The 14,416-nt window shown below is 45.7% G+C and overlaps 1 protein-coding gene across 6 annotated transcripts in view; it reads left to right on the top strand.

The window, feature by feature from the left end:
- Positions 1-14,416, top strand: part of PPP1R12B (protein phosphatase 1 regulatory subunit 12B) — a 183,869-nt gene that overhangs the window by 139,797 nt on the left and 29,656 nt on the right. For all 6 annotated transcript variants that reach the window (XM_019546390.1, XM_019546389.1, XM_019546391.1 and 3 more), the window contains one exon: positions 14,292-14,308. In XM_019546390.1, the coding sequence (XP_019401935.1) occupies positions 14,292-14,308 (17 nt within the window). The remainder of the gene's footprint in view (positions 1-14,291; positions 14,309-14,416) is intronic.

Below are 14,416 nucleotides of genomic sequence, written 5' to 3'. Positions count from 1 at the left end.
TAGCCATCTTCCAGTCATCCGGCACCTGGCCGGAGCACCATGAGTGCTCGTAAAGCCGTGCCAAGGGCCCTGCAATAACCCCAGCTAGCTCCCTCAACACCCTGGGGTGGAGAGCATCTGGACCCGCTGACTTGAACACGTCCAGCCCCTCCTGAAGCTCTCTAACTTCACGCCCACGCTGCTAGACAGTGGTGTAACAAGCAGAATTTGTGCCCGGGGTAAACCCTGTGGGGGTGGAGGGAAGTGCACAGTGGTGAGGGGAGTGGGGGGCGGGGAGCATGTGGGTTCGGGGGTGAGTAGGTGGCAACAATCTTACTGTAGCAGGGCACTAAGGTGCCTGCTACTAGAGGGGCAGGAATGGTCACCCAGGTGCCGGTTGCCAGGGCAACCAGGAGGAGCTAGGGGCCCACACCTGTTGAGTCAGCTGACCGGAAGGGGCAGGGCTGACTCCTATTTAAAGCACAGGCCGGAGGCTGGGAGGGAGGTGGTCTCTGCTGGCGGCCGAGGAGAAGGAGCGCTGCCTAAATAAGCAAAAAGGGAAGGGCTTGAACATGAGCAGTTTGTTATACTGGTGAAGGACAGAGCACCTGCGGAGCGTGACTCAAAGGAGGTTAGCCAAGCAGTTTAGATTTGTGTTATAGCCAAGGGGCTTGTGTTATTGTTTGCTGTTGTCAACTGGAGGACCGGGTGAGGCTATAAGGGGGTGGAGGAGGCCTCGTAGGGGAACCATGACAGTGTGGGAGCCCCAGCCCCAGAGAATGGGCAGCAAGAAGCCCCAGGGAGCGGGCAGGGGCAGTGAAATGGCGTCCAGTAAGACCAAAGAACGTCTAGTACATCCACGAGGCTTGGGGTGCGGTACAGGGGTGGCTGGAGTGCACCTGAACCCCATTCCGGAAAACGGGGCTTGCACAGGACAGGAGAACCATAACCAAGAAGACTAAAGGTAGCCTCCCTATAATACACATAAGACCAAAGATGTGGCGGGCGAGATTTGATGTGCAGATAGGCAGCTTGGCATGGTATAGAGGGTAACTAAGGGTGAGCACGGTGACCCCGAGGTTCCTGTCCTGTCACACTTACCCCTGCCAGGAACTCCTAAACAGTCCCCAGCTAAGCTGCTACTGCTGCCACCCTGCATGCTGCTTGCTCCAGCTGTCGCTCTTAAACCAGCAGCAGCTGCTGCCGTTGTCACTACCACCACCAGACAGTCTTGCAGTTCCTGACATGGGTCTGCTCCTGAGGCATGGATTCTGCAGGGGTGGGGGATGATTCCAGCATCCTTCCTGACTTGACACCCAGGGCAGGTGCCTCTCTTGCCTGCCCCTAGTTACGTTACTGCTGCTTGGACCCCTCTTCCCAAGCTAGGTGGGCACCCAGCAGTGCCTGCCACATCCTATAGCTAGGGGGTTAACAGAGCAACCATGGGTTCTTGCTTCTCTGCCTTATTTCCACTGCCTACATTTTCCCTGTAAAAATACTTAGTGGTATTTTCAAGGAAAGATGCCCTCCCCACCCCCACCCCCAGTTCCTCCCAACCTCTCTTCAGTCTGCCTTCCAAAAATACTACACGTCTTCTTCAGGGCCATGTTGTATACAAAAAAAAAATACTGTTCTTGCTCGTCTCTGGAAATGCATTTGGTCTTCTACCCATAGTCTGTTTATCAGTTGAATGTTGTCTGCTGTAATCTGTCACTGTACTGACTGCACACTAATTGTGCTCCAACGCTTTATCAAAATAGCCTTCGCTTTTTATCATCGTTGTTAAATTATCTTAACCCTTATTGATGAAAACTACCCAAAAGCATTTAGGAAGGAATTATGGTAGACTGGAGTTTGAGTCTTACACCATTCTAGAATCCTTCCTGATGAATTTTGCTTCCTTGTATTGGAGCAGGACTGTGTTAAAGCTGCTCTTGCAGTGATTGACAGTGATTGGTCATAGAATAGAATCTAGCCTGTGTGCATACACACCATTAAAAAATAATTCTTGACCTGGTATCATTTTTACCTCAGATGCATGGTTTTGGAAACCAGTTTGCTTTTACCTGTGGGGAAGCTTGCAAACAAAATGACTTTCATAGGCCGTTTAGCATTCGTGGCCACTACCTAAAGAAGTGCAGTGAGATTTCTACGGATTCTGGGACTCTAGTAATCCCTCCTATTGCACCTTCATATCTGATCACAGCAACATAATGTAACAGGTGCTTGTCCACTCAGTCAAAAAATGTGTTTTATCTATTTGGAGGAGCATCTGTGTTTTGTATTTTACTTTAAAGTAGTTTGTTAAAATGTTTTTGGAATAACACAAAACATTGAAATTGTTGCATTTCACCTAATTTTTAACTGAAATTCCAGAAACAGTACCTAATTAGTTGGCAGCACACTTAAACTACTGATACTAACACTGTTTAGAGCAAATTGTTGTCTGTGAATTCCTAGAGGGCCAAACTCTGGCTGATGATCTGTATGGCATTGCATGATCTCACTCTTTCCAGTAGAAAGAAACTAATGAGAAGGGGAGATGACAGGAACAAGACAGTATAGCCAACTTATTTCTAGAATGACAAGATACTTTATGCGTTATAGACGACAGAGCTTACCTAATTGCCTTTCCATGAAATCATTCTAGATGACTGCAGTTGCTATATGAATGCCATGTGCTTTTGGAGGGGAAGGGAAAAAACGGTATTCACAAGACATCTATGTCTAAAATCTACTTCACTCGAAGTTGAAGTGTCTGCTTTAGGCAACTTGAATTCTGGCCAGTTTTCAAGTGCCATAAAAGATTAAAGCTCTTATAATAAAATTTGGAAATATCCCAGCTGTGGCATCTGGTGGGGTTAGAGAGAAGCAGCAGCCCGTGACATTCTCATATTTAAGGAAGTTTAGAAGCAAAACCCCTTTCTCTCGCCTTTGTCACTTGGATACCTGTTTTTTATTTTCTCTTGAAACGTCACATCTGGGGACTTTTGGCTAAGATCCCGTCACTTTGTAAAATTAAATTTTTCACCAATAATATTTGATCTCAAAGAGGCAGAAAAAAATAACAGCAACAAAACCAAGTTTCTGAATTGTGGCCTTTATGAAATTAAAATACAATCCAGCTTGACATTTTACATGGAGAGTTCTATTCCCATGGGACTGTGGTAATGAAGTGCAGCTGTTACAAAGCCAAAGGGCTATGGAAGAAAAGGGTGGGAAACTGAGGCAAGGGCTGGCAATAAAGTGCATGCTGTTGGAATGCTGTAGAAGTTTAGACCTATTTTTGGATTTCGGCAGATGGAGTTGTCACTCAATTGTATTGGTATGTATTTGTTTCTGATTAAACATGTGCTATCCTCATTGTCGATAATGTAAGCTGTTCTACTAGCTGCTGAAATCACTATTCCGTCTTGGATGATCTTTTAATATGATGTTCCAGTTAGAGTAGCTTTTTATTACGCTTTGATGGTTGATTTATAGTTTGCAAAAACATACTTTGCATCAGGTTTATTGCGGTTGGGGGGGATAGGTGGAGGAGGTTTGGTTAGGTAGAGTCATTAATCACAGGAAAAGGATTTGTAATCCTTGCATTTACACAAATGCATAAAATTGGCTGGAGGGCAAACAGTATTCTTATTTCACCTTTAGCTAACAGGAAGCTTCAGAAATAAGCAGCTCGTAAGGCAATAAGCTTGTTTTTGTAGAGACACTAACTTCAAGCAGTATTACCAAGCCACCAGTTGAATACTCCTGTTGAAAATGGGTGTCCTGACTACATTGCACCTGTTTTATCGCTGCACTCTGGAGTCACTAACCCCAAATAAAGGTGAATGAGAAGCAAATGTTAACTGAATAGCATATTTCTCTTATATGAATTGGCTGTAAGTAGGTACAGATGGAATCTACAATATACTAAGGTTTGTGGTTGTCTCTGTGCAGGACCTAAAGGGGAGAGTTGTCTCATGGGTACACAATCATGGAAGGGGGTCCCCAAAATTATGAGTTTTCTTTCTTAATATTCATTCTAATATGATGAGTATTATAATAATTATTAGTAATGTTTAAATAATTTAGAAATTCAGCTTAGATTTCGGATGGGATTTATTTATTTCCAGTTTCCAAAATGAGAGGTTCCCACATTTCTGTCACAGGCTGCATATGTGTGCATGTGCAAGAGTGGATCCATGGTGGGGTGTGGTGGTACAATTGTACCCCTAATCAAATCAGACAAAATTAGGGTTGGGCGAGACCTCAGGAGGACACCCAGTCCTACCCCCTGCTCAAAGCAGGACCATCCCAAGCTATATCATCCAACCCAAGGCTTTGTCTACCCAAGTCTTAAAAACCTTTAAGGATGGAGGTTCTGCAACCTATCTGGGTAGCCTGTTTCAGTGCTTTACTACCCTTTTGCTTCAGAAACTGTAAAATATTTCTCCTTGGGATGCAGAAATGGGAAAAATTAGGCATAGTTCAAGCCGTGTTCTTTCTTTTTAATTGGTGGTCATCTTGTAACATTGATGGCCACCATTGGTGCTTGCCTTGTAACAGTGCTCCTATTTATGTCCAAAATACAACTGAACAAATTCACTCCAGAGCATCACAAAATAGCCCTAAATTTCCAGAGTTTGGCCAGCTGCAGATAGTAAAGTATAAAATGTTCCCACAGCTATTTGCTTTGGAAGAAATGTAAATATTAGACTTTTCCCATTCTTTCAGGGTCAGATCCTAGCCGCAGAAGGATGCAATTGAAGGCAATTAGGCCAATTTCTGCCTTGGCAAGAGGCTGATCCCCTTTTGGCACTGCTTTTTAGGGCTACATTTTATTTTAAACCTTCCATGACAGTTTGGTTTTAATTATACATTACTGAACTTCTAATAACTGTAAGAGCTTTTGAGTTTTTTAAAGGAAGTCTCCAGTGTTCTGTAATACAAACATTTCTAAAATCAAAACCTTACGCCATTCCTGGCTCCTTGTGAGCCTAGAGCCATCCAAACTAATAAAGTAACTGCCAATGCTTAGCTCTGATTTTGAATTGGAAATGTGAACAAAGCAAACACAATGAGCTATCCTGGGGACACAGAGTGGAACTGTTTCATATGGGACATTTCAGAGCAAAGTTAAGTTAACCCAGTACAAATTCTGTTTGCCCCCTTTATTTCTTAGCGGCAGCCCATCTCAAGGCCTAGTGTTTCCCCTATATTCTCTCTGAGACTCATCAATACCTGTTCCAGGCTGACTAATAGGGTTGCTGCAGAATAGTATAAGGCATCTTCTGCTTTGGGCACAGTAAGACAGCTTCAGTAAAGACTTGTAGGACACCTGCACTGCCAGATCAGGGCACACTGCCTCCAGCTGAAACTGTGTGCCCAGACAGGATGTGGACAAGCTGGAGAGAGTCTAGTAGTGGGAATCTGGACCTGGGCCACTTCTGCTCACCAGTTTAGTGTGCTGTCCAGCCTGTGGGGCTCTGCATGAGTCTGGCAATGTGTTAGCAGGGGAGTGGCAACTCCTGTCCGTGCTCCAACGCTGTTGTGTTTTAGGGCTTATGGGGACCCTCTGTGAGCTGGATAGCAGGGCTCTGGCAGGCTGGAGGTTGAGCACCCCTAGTTTAAAGAAATAATGGGACATTGGTTCAGCACTGACTTGGAAGGAAACATGCTGCCTTCTGAATTGCAATCAGGACTTCCCACAGTTTCTAGGCTTTCACTGATCTTCCTCTTAGATAGTGAGTGCCCTGATCTGGCTCTGTTTTGCCTGAGGTCAATGACATTGCAGTCAGAAGCTTGTGTGGCTGTTCTAGTTTTTGTTCAAGTTCTGAGGAAAACTGTATGATGTGGGCAAAGCCAACCGTAATGTTGGAAGTTTAGTATTGATATAAAGGAAAAACAAAAATGAAGGTTTTTTTCTGTATTGAATGTCTTGAAAGCCAACCGTAATGTTGGAAGTTTAGTATTGATATAAAGGAAAAACAAAAATGAAGGTTTCTTTTCTGTATTGAATGTCTCGGAATACTTTTAACATAGCATTTTGTAAAGCATTCAAGAAACAGGAATAGAAAATCCCATGCTTACAATGTACATCTGACTGAATGGCTGCATGTTGTGACCTTTTGTCTTTTTGCTCTCCTTTTTCTCCCTGCAGTTTCTTCTTATGCTCTGATTTTTTTGTCTTTTATATCTGATTTAATTTTTTTTCCCCTCTTTGGGATAGGGATTTTCTGCTCATGTAGTATATGAAGTGATGCTGAGCTACTGTTTCAGGAAACATAATCTGTACACTATGTGATTTTAAATGATAAGCTATGAAAATTTTATGTTAAAGCAATGGGGTTTTTTTTTTTACATTTTTACTATAGCTTTCTTAAAAAAACAAACTGGAGAGATGATTGGGCTAGTGTAATTTCTGGAAGCATAGAGCTAAACCGATCATGAGCACAGTGCCCACAATTTGGCCCAGATTTGCAGAACTATACTGGAATCTGAACTCCCTTGAAAAGCTGGCCCCAACCTAGAATCATAGAAAATAAGGGTTGGAAAGGACCTCAGCAGGTCATCTGGTCCAGTCCCCTGCTCAGAACAGGACCATCCCCAACTAATCATTCCAGCCAGGGCTTTGTTGAGCCAGGCCTTAAAAACCTCCAAGGATGGAGATTCCACCTCCTCTCTGGGTAACCCATTGCAGTGCTTCAGCCTCCTAGTCAGAGTTTTTCATAATATGCAACCTAATATCCAACTATTGCTTCTTGTTCTGGCATCTGCCACCACTGAGAACAGTCTAGCTCCATCCTCAGTTTTCTCTTTTTCAGACTGAACCCAGTTCCCATAGCCTCACCTCAGAAGTTATGTCCCCCAACCCCCTAACCATTTTTGTTTCCCACTACTAGACTCTCTCCAGCTTGTCCACATCCTTTCTGTAGTGGGGGGGCCCAAAACTGAGGACACTACTCCAGATGTGGCCTCACCGAACAGAGGGGAAGATCCACTTTCCTTGATCTGCTGGCAGTGCTCCTACTAATGCAGCCCAGAATACTGTTAGCCTCCTTTCCAATGAGGGTACACTGTTGACTCGTATCCAGTTTATTGTCCACTATAACCCCCAGGTCCTTTTCTTAATTTGTCAAGCACTTCTGAAAGCCTTCCTTTTAAATCAGGGCTGTTCAGTTGCTGTTTTGGTGGGTCACATGCAGCCTGTGAGCAGTTAACCTGCAGCTTGTGGGCCCTTACGGGCACCTCTCCCACTGCCACATCATGAAGGAGGGCTGGGGAGTCACCAGCAAAGCCTGCATGGAGGGGAGAAGGGGCTGCACACCAGCACCTTATGTGGCTCCTGGCCATTAGAGCTGTGTGAGGCTTTGGACAGAGCTTTGGATCCAGAGAAGCTTTGGATGCTTCGGGGTCCAAAGCAGCATATCTGGGTCGAAGCGCTGGTCTCGTTAAGCTTCCCGAAGTGGTTCGGAGCTGCCTCTGAGCCACCTCCAAGATCTGGCCATAGGGTATAATGGGGAAACAATAAAATACCCATAGTTTTGTTTTTTGTCTGATTTGGATGAATTTTCAGAGGTGGCAGAGAGTCTGCCAAGTTTCAAGGAGATTGGTGCAGGGGTTTGGGGGTAACAGCACCCCAAATTCTTGAAAGCAAAACTCCTACCACATCTGTCTGTTACAACACAGGGGGGCCAAAACTGCAAGGGTGGTAGCTCTTACTGAGGCCACAAAGCCTGCCAAGTTTCAAGAAGATCAGTGGAAGGTTTTGGGGGGAACTGCCCCTCAAGCTGCGGACAAGCACAACTCGTGCCACAGGTGACACCGCGTGTCTTAAAGCGCAGCAGGGTGACAGCTGCAGGGATCATGGCCCCTGCTGTGACTCCTGCCAGCTGTGGAGGAGATTGGTGCGGGGGGGCTCTGGGGCCTGCACCCCTAGCTGCTGACAGGCAAAACTCGTGCCAAGACTGTCTTTGTCTTGGGGCAGTTGATTGTCTGTATTGATTCTTTCCTCTCCTTAGCCTGGTTTTGTAGGTGCTAATTGATGCTCATTAAGTAACTTTGCTTTCAAGCATTTGGGGTATAGTTCCCCCCCCCCCAAACCCCTGTACTGATCGCCTTGAAACCTGATCGCCTTGAAACCTGGCAGGCTTTGTGGCCTCAGTAAGAGCTACCAGCCCTGCAGTTTTCACCCCCCTATGGTGTAGCACGCAGCCGTGACATGAGTTTGGCTTTCAAGAATGTGGGATACAGTTCCCCCCTAACCCCTGCACCGATCTTCTTGAAATTTGGCAGGTTCATGCTCTCAGCAGAGGCTACCATCCCTGCAAGTTTCATCCAAATCTGACAACAAACAACAAGTTATCGATATTTCATTGATTACCCCATTATACCCTATGGCTGGATCTCTGATGCATTGCCCAAGTTTTGGCTGGATCGAGGCAGAAACTCAGTTGGAGCTCTGGATCAGGTCGCGGCCATATGAAGCGACCAGATCTGAAGCCGGATCACTCGCACAGGCCTACTGGCGATGCTGAAGTTGGACAGCTCTGATTTAAATAAATAACATTCATTCGCTCTCTTGCTTGCTCATTCTCCCACCACTTTATTTTTTAACCTGCCCTGAAGCTCATGCCTCCCAAATTGCACCCTATGTGTATCTGCTGCAGTGCATGGCTGAAGACCTGAAGGTTTCATTATTCACGTTCTGTGGGCAGTTTTAAAATACTTATAACTTTGTTTAAATTACATTCATTGCCTCCTTTTGCTTTAAGAGCCTTCTGTGTCACTCAGAGCATTGTCCATATTGCCTTTCAAAGTCCAGCCCTTTCAATAGGCCCCCTTTGGAAAAATATATAATTGGATTTTTTTTATTTTATTTTTTTTACAGTAGGGGATATTTTTTCACTGAACTTCTCAAATTTTGCTATGCCTGGAAGCCAGTTGTGTGTATTTGAGACCAAAATTGAAACATCAAAAAGTGGTTTTCCCTGATGTACCTCTCCAGAAATTGCGGGTCAACTGAAAGAATGGTCTTTGATAGAAACTGACTTTACCACCTTAATTACATCAGGGTAGTCAGCTAGTACTATAATGTTGGGTTCAGACTTCTCTTTCCAAATCCAGCCTTTATACTGGCTTGTGGAAAGTTCGGTCTTGTTCCAGCTTGAACTTAATTATCTTTTTGTTTCATTATGTATCACTGTAACTGCAACATATATCTGCTGAGGGATTTCAAACCTTGGGAAAGAGGTAGGCTTTCTGTGAAGTGCTACAGTCTGGAGCAGAAATAGGAAATGTAGTGATGCCTTTTGAGTTATGAACTTGAGAATATACTAAAATAACTTAAGACAGAGCCATACTAAAATAACTTAAGACAGAGCCATACATTTTGCATATGCTGCTGTCCGCTAGTTGGCTGTTTTTCTTCAGTTCTGAGATGTCTGTTTAGCTGATGGGATTGCCTAAACAGGGGTTTGCAAACTTTCGCTGCCAGAGCAGCAGCTTGCAACCTGGCCCCCATAGGCCACACACATCCAGACCCCTGAAAAGTCAAGTTAGCTCAAGCAGCTTTGAGCTCAACTCGCTGCAGATGAAGATACTGGAGAGTGGGTAGGTGGCTAGGCACAGCTCTGCCACTAACTGTCCTGTGCTGCCCCAAGCTGGGTTAGACCTACCTAGACTGGATCGAACCTTTTTGTGGGCTAGATCTGGCCTGAGGGCCACAGGTTGTAGACTCCTGGCCTATAGGAATCTTTCAATAAAGAAAACTGAGACCTGCCCCAGGGAATTCCACGTGATGCTCATGAAAGCAATGTGTAGACAGTAGAGTGTAGACTCAGACCTTGTCTCTTTCTTTCTGTCATTTCTGGTAGTCACTTTTAAGTATTTTTTTTTTAAAATATCCTTCTTTTACGTGTATATGTATCCAGTCTTTTGCATCTAGAAAAAATGTTTTGAAGAAGCCCATTTTGCCTTTTCTATGGTGAAATCAGGTTTTCTCACATTAACAACAAAGGGTTGTGAATCTTTTTCCTTTACTACTGTATTTTCCTTCATACCCCATGCCCCTGAATAAGATGTACCTTGTTTTTGAAAGGTGGAATGAAGAAAAAAAAGACTTTTCCTTGAAAGTATCAGTAAGTACAGCATTTTCACAAGGGAAAATGTAGGCAGCTGAAGTGGGGGAATGCAAAAAACAGTGGCTGCTCTGTTAACCCCCACTAGCTGTAAGAAGCCCTTCTGTCTGAGTAAAAATAGCTAGCCCTTCTAATCTTCTCAAGCTGAGTTGGGTGGGCAGCTAGCAGTACCAGCCAATCCTAGCCAGCAGCACTTGTGGAATGAACTGAGGACACACCTGGCTCAAATAGAGGGCCTAAGCAGTTCAGCTTCAATAGGATCAAGCCCTCCATTGACTTGGCAGGTGCTCTTGGCTCCCCCTCCCCTGCCCCACCCAGCTCAGCTTGAAAAGAGAAGAGCAGCCAAAGAATTTGGCTTAGTCAGTGGTACTAGCCACCATATCAGGTGAGGACCCAATCCTACTGGAGCCATACTGCCAGGCTTCTCTGTGCCAGCCAGCTAGCCCTCAGCAAATTTGGTAGGCATTGCTGAATACCCACCTGGCTCAAAGAAGGACCAGAGAGTATACCTTCCTCATGACTGAGCCCTCTTCCCTCAGCACTTCCCTGTTGAAGCTCTGCACTCTTATTTCCAGCAGCTATTTTTTGGGCAAAAAAGATGCATGTTGAATAAATGCAGCACTCCCCCCCCCTGCCCCCCACCCCACTCGTCCTCTCTTCTGTGCCTCTGAAAAGGCCTCTACAACAACACTCAAATCCTGCTTTTGAGGATTTTCAGTATTGTGGAGTCATGTTGCATATCATTTTTGCTGCTACCATTTGACTTCTGCACTTATATATAATGGAGAACCTTCCAACCCACAGAACTCTTACTAACAAACATGGCTTACCACAGGTAACCTCTGTCATGTTATAGTGCCAAGCAAAACCGTCCTTTGATTTATTTTGTGCTTAAGTTGGCTGAGGTTGTCTTTGGCTTGAGTGCAAGTGGGTTGTAACAAATGTAGCACTAAGAATAGAACTCAAGTAGTTTGCAGGTCAGTGGAAATTGTAGGGGAGAGGAGGCACAATGTATTCTGCACCAGAAATTCCCAACCTTCCCCCAGTGTAGAACCTCCACCCCATTCATGAACCTCCTGCACCTCTTAGAGCTTTGCATTCACACCTGGCTTCTGAAAAGTGAGAATCCTTCTGCTCCCAGGGAAAGTGGTAGCTATTTGTGGATTTCCAGAGTTTTAATACATACCTAGGAGGTGGGAAGAGGACTGACTCTATTATTCTTTGTTATTCATGTGACTCATTGGACATTTCTTCCACCAGAGCAAGAAGGCATGCATTGATTTAGAAATGAGTATGCAACCAATTAGTGTGAAACAGAAGATGATGAGACAACCAAACCTATGTGAATGATTCCATTTATGATGTTCCTGTGGGTCAGATTTTTGGGTTCTGCAAAAATTGACTAGCAGTCTTCAGAAATGGCTGCTTTAGGCTTGCAGTTGAAGAGAGAGGGGCAAAATCATTTCACAGATGTTAGGGGCTGGAAAAGATCTCACAAGATCATTGGGTCCAGCCCCCCTGCACTTGGGCAGGAAAGACTGCTGGGGTCAGATTACCCCAGCAAGGTGAGCATCAAGATGCTTTTTGAAGATTGTCAGGATGGGTGACTGTACCATCTCTGGGGGCAGGGAGTCTGTTCCAGACCCTCAGCACTTGACTTGTAAATACGTTTTTCTTTATGTCCAATCTGAAGTGATCTGCAATCAGTTTGTGCCTGTTGTTTCTTGTCTTCCCCTGGGGGACCTAGGTGAACAGATGTTCCCCCAATCCCTGATGTATGCCGCTAATATACTTGTAGGCTGCCATCAAGTCCCCTCTGAGTCTTCTCTTCTCCAGGCTTAACAGTCCCAAGTTTTTCAGCCTCTCCTTGTATGACCTGCTCTCTCTTAGCCATTGTTAACCTTTGTAGGGGAAGAATTCAAGTCTGTCTAATGTGAACTAGATTAGAGGAGGTACTAAATATGTGCAACTGACCTAGAACTTCCTCTGCTTTAATTGATTACATTGGGATACCTGCTACAGACACAGTGTACTTACTCTAATCCCAGACAAGGTTTTTTTTCCTTATTCATCATGGGAGGAAATGGTCTCTCACCTTGGATTTGAGTATAAGAGTGGGGGGACAGGTGGCTCCTGTGGCTTCAGCCCCTGCTACCTCTGCACCACCTAGGGTGGCCATAGGTCCTGTTTTATATCAGACCATCCTTTTTTTAAAAAAAACTCTTTATCCCCTGTCCATTTCTAAATGAGGAATGGACTGCAAAAATTCTGTATTTCAGTTCATTGGTGGAAGTACATGTCAGTCATTTGTCCTTGCAATTCTATTGGCTGTGTCTACAAGTAGAGTGGTACACAGCCAGGAAGAACAGGGTTCCAAGCCAACTAGGGAGGGAGGGAGTTGGTCTTTTTGTAATGGTCCCACCCCTTACTGCTGATTGGCCAAGGGTCATGGTGGTTCCACCCCTCATTGGTGACTGATTGAGGAGGTGGCAGCCCCGTCCCTCACCACAGATTGGCCATAGGAGCCAGCAGTCCCTCCCCTTCGCCAAGGGGATACAAAGGAACCTCTGCTTAGTGCTCTTCATTGGTTCCAGAAAAACCGAGTGTTAAGTGAAACAGTGCAAAACGAAATCCATTTGCCCATAGGAATGAATGTAAATATAGGTAATTTGTTGGCGCCACTTCTCACCGCTGTCACCTCTCCCCACCTGCCCACGTGCCAGCCTGGGCACCAGCACTCCTGCTGCCTTGCTCTGGGTATAGGCCTCTGCCAGCCCTGGCCCTGGGCCCCACACTCCTGCTGCCCCACCCTGGGTGCAGGTCCCCACGGGCCCTGGCCCTGACCCTGGGCACTGATGCAGGCCCCGCACTTCTCCCCATGCTTCAACTGGTGAACTCAGGAGGTCGAGCATCCCACAGGAGCAGGGTGGATGTTTGCAGCTGACTGGGAGGAGTGGGGTTTGCAGTGTCCACGCTATATGCCCAGCTGGCTGTAAACCCCACCCCCGGCCAGCTCCACCACCCCACCGGTCTGTTCACCAGCTGTGCCTGGCTTCTCCCCACCGCCCATGCTTGTGCCCACGCCCCCCTCTGCCCCCCACTCGTTGCCATTCGCCACACTTGCTGCTGCTGCTGCCAGCACCGCTGCTTCTCCCCGCCTTCCTGCCAAAACTTGCTGATTCCACGCAGCACTATAGCGAAACCCCCTAAGTGCTCAGTGAAACCAGGTATCAGGTTTTTAAATGAGCACCATAGCGAAACAGCACTAATCAAAACCGCATTAAGCAGGGGCTGCCTGTATCTTGTATTCTGGGAATGCATAAGTAGCCATCCTAGCCTCACCTGTGCCCTGTGCCTCCCCCTGCCCCCTACCCTTAACTGCAGCTTCCAGGACACAGAGCATATGCTGGCTTCTGCCCAGCAGCAGTGGTGACAGCTCCAGTTTCAGCTCCATCACAGTCCTGGGGCTGCTGCCACTACAGTTGCCACAGCCTGTCTGGGTAGAGGCTGGGTGTTCTGTGTCTTGGGCAAGAGCTGGAGCTGCAACGGAGGGTAAGCAGCAGCGGAGGGGAAGGGGAGGCGGGTGGGGAGGAATGGCAGGGAGAAAATAGTGTACGAGGCAACATGGGGCCAGGGGCAGAAGTGGACAGGCAGCAGGGTATACGGTACAGGAGGAAAGAGGCAGCCGTCAAGCTTCTTAACTCCCTCACTCCTTGCCTCCCTACTGCTGCTTTCTTTGCTGCAACAATGTGGAGGACAAATTCACAATTTTTCCCTGTATAGAATCTAATAATGGGGGGTTGTCTTAAATTCAGAGTAGTCTTGGATCCTGGTCCATATTTTATATGCACTCTCATTAGGCTTTGGTTTCCCCTTGGCATCAGCCACAAAACATGGCAATTCTTTTTTTAAATTGCAATTTGACCAAATTTGTCTGTTAACTTTCACCTTATCTAGAAAGGAATGAAATCTAAAGTGTTTCAGTGAAGCCGAAGCGATGAAGAGGTTATGGGCAAAGATCTGGAAGTTACTATTTGTGTATGTGATAGCTAAATGGGCCCCTGGCCACTTGATTTCAAGATTGAAAATTACTCCTAAATGCCATTGCTGCAGTGTTTCATTTGAAGTGTTAATTCTGCTAATTGCTAATCCTGTTTTTTCCCCTTTTGTTTTCCTTCTTCCTTTCAGCATGAAAGACTTTCCAGGTAAGAGTTTTCCCTTGCATACTTTCTAATTAATATGTATAAACAAGATGCATGTATGTTGCCTCCTGGTTTCACAGTACATAAAATGAGTAGCATAAACTGCTTATT

This window comes from Crocodylus porosus, unplaced genomic scaffold (genome assembly GCF_001723895.1).
Source record: "Crocodylus porosus isolate Cpor-Errol unplaced genomic scaffold, CroPor_comp1, whole genome shotgun sequence".
Lineage (NCBI taxonomy): Eukaryota > Metazoa > Chordata > Crocodylia > Crocodylidae > Crocodylus > Crocodylus porosus.
This window is presented reverse-complemented; position numbering and strand designations above follow the sequence as displayed.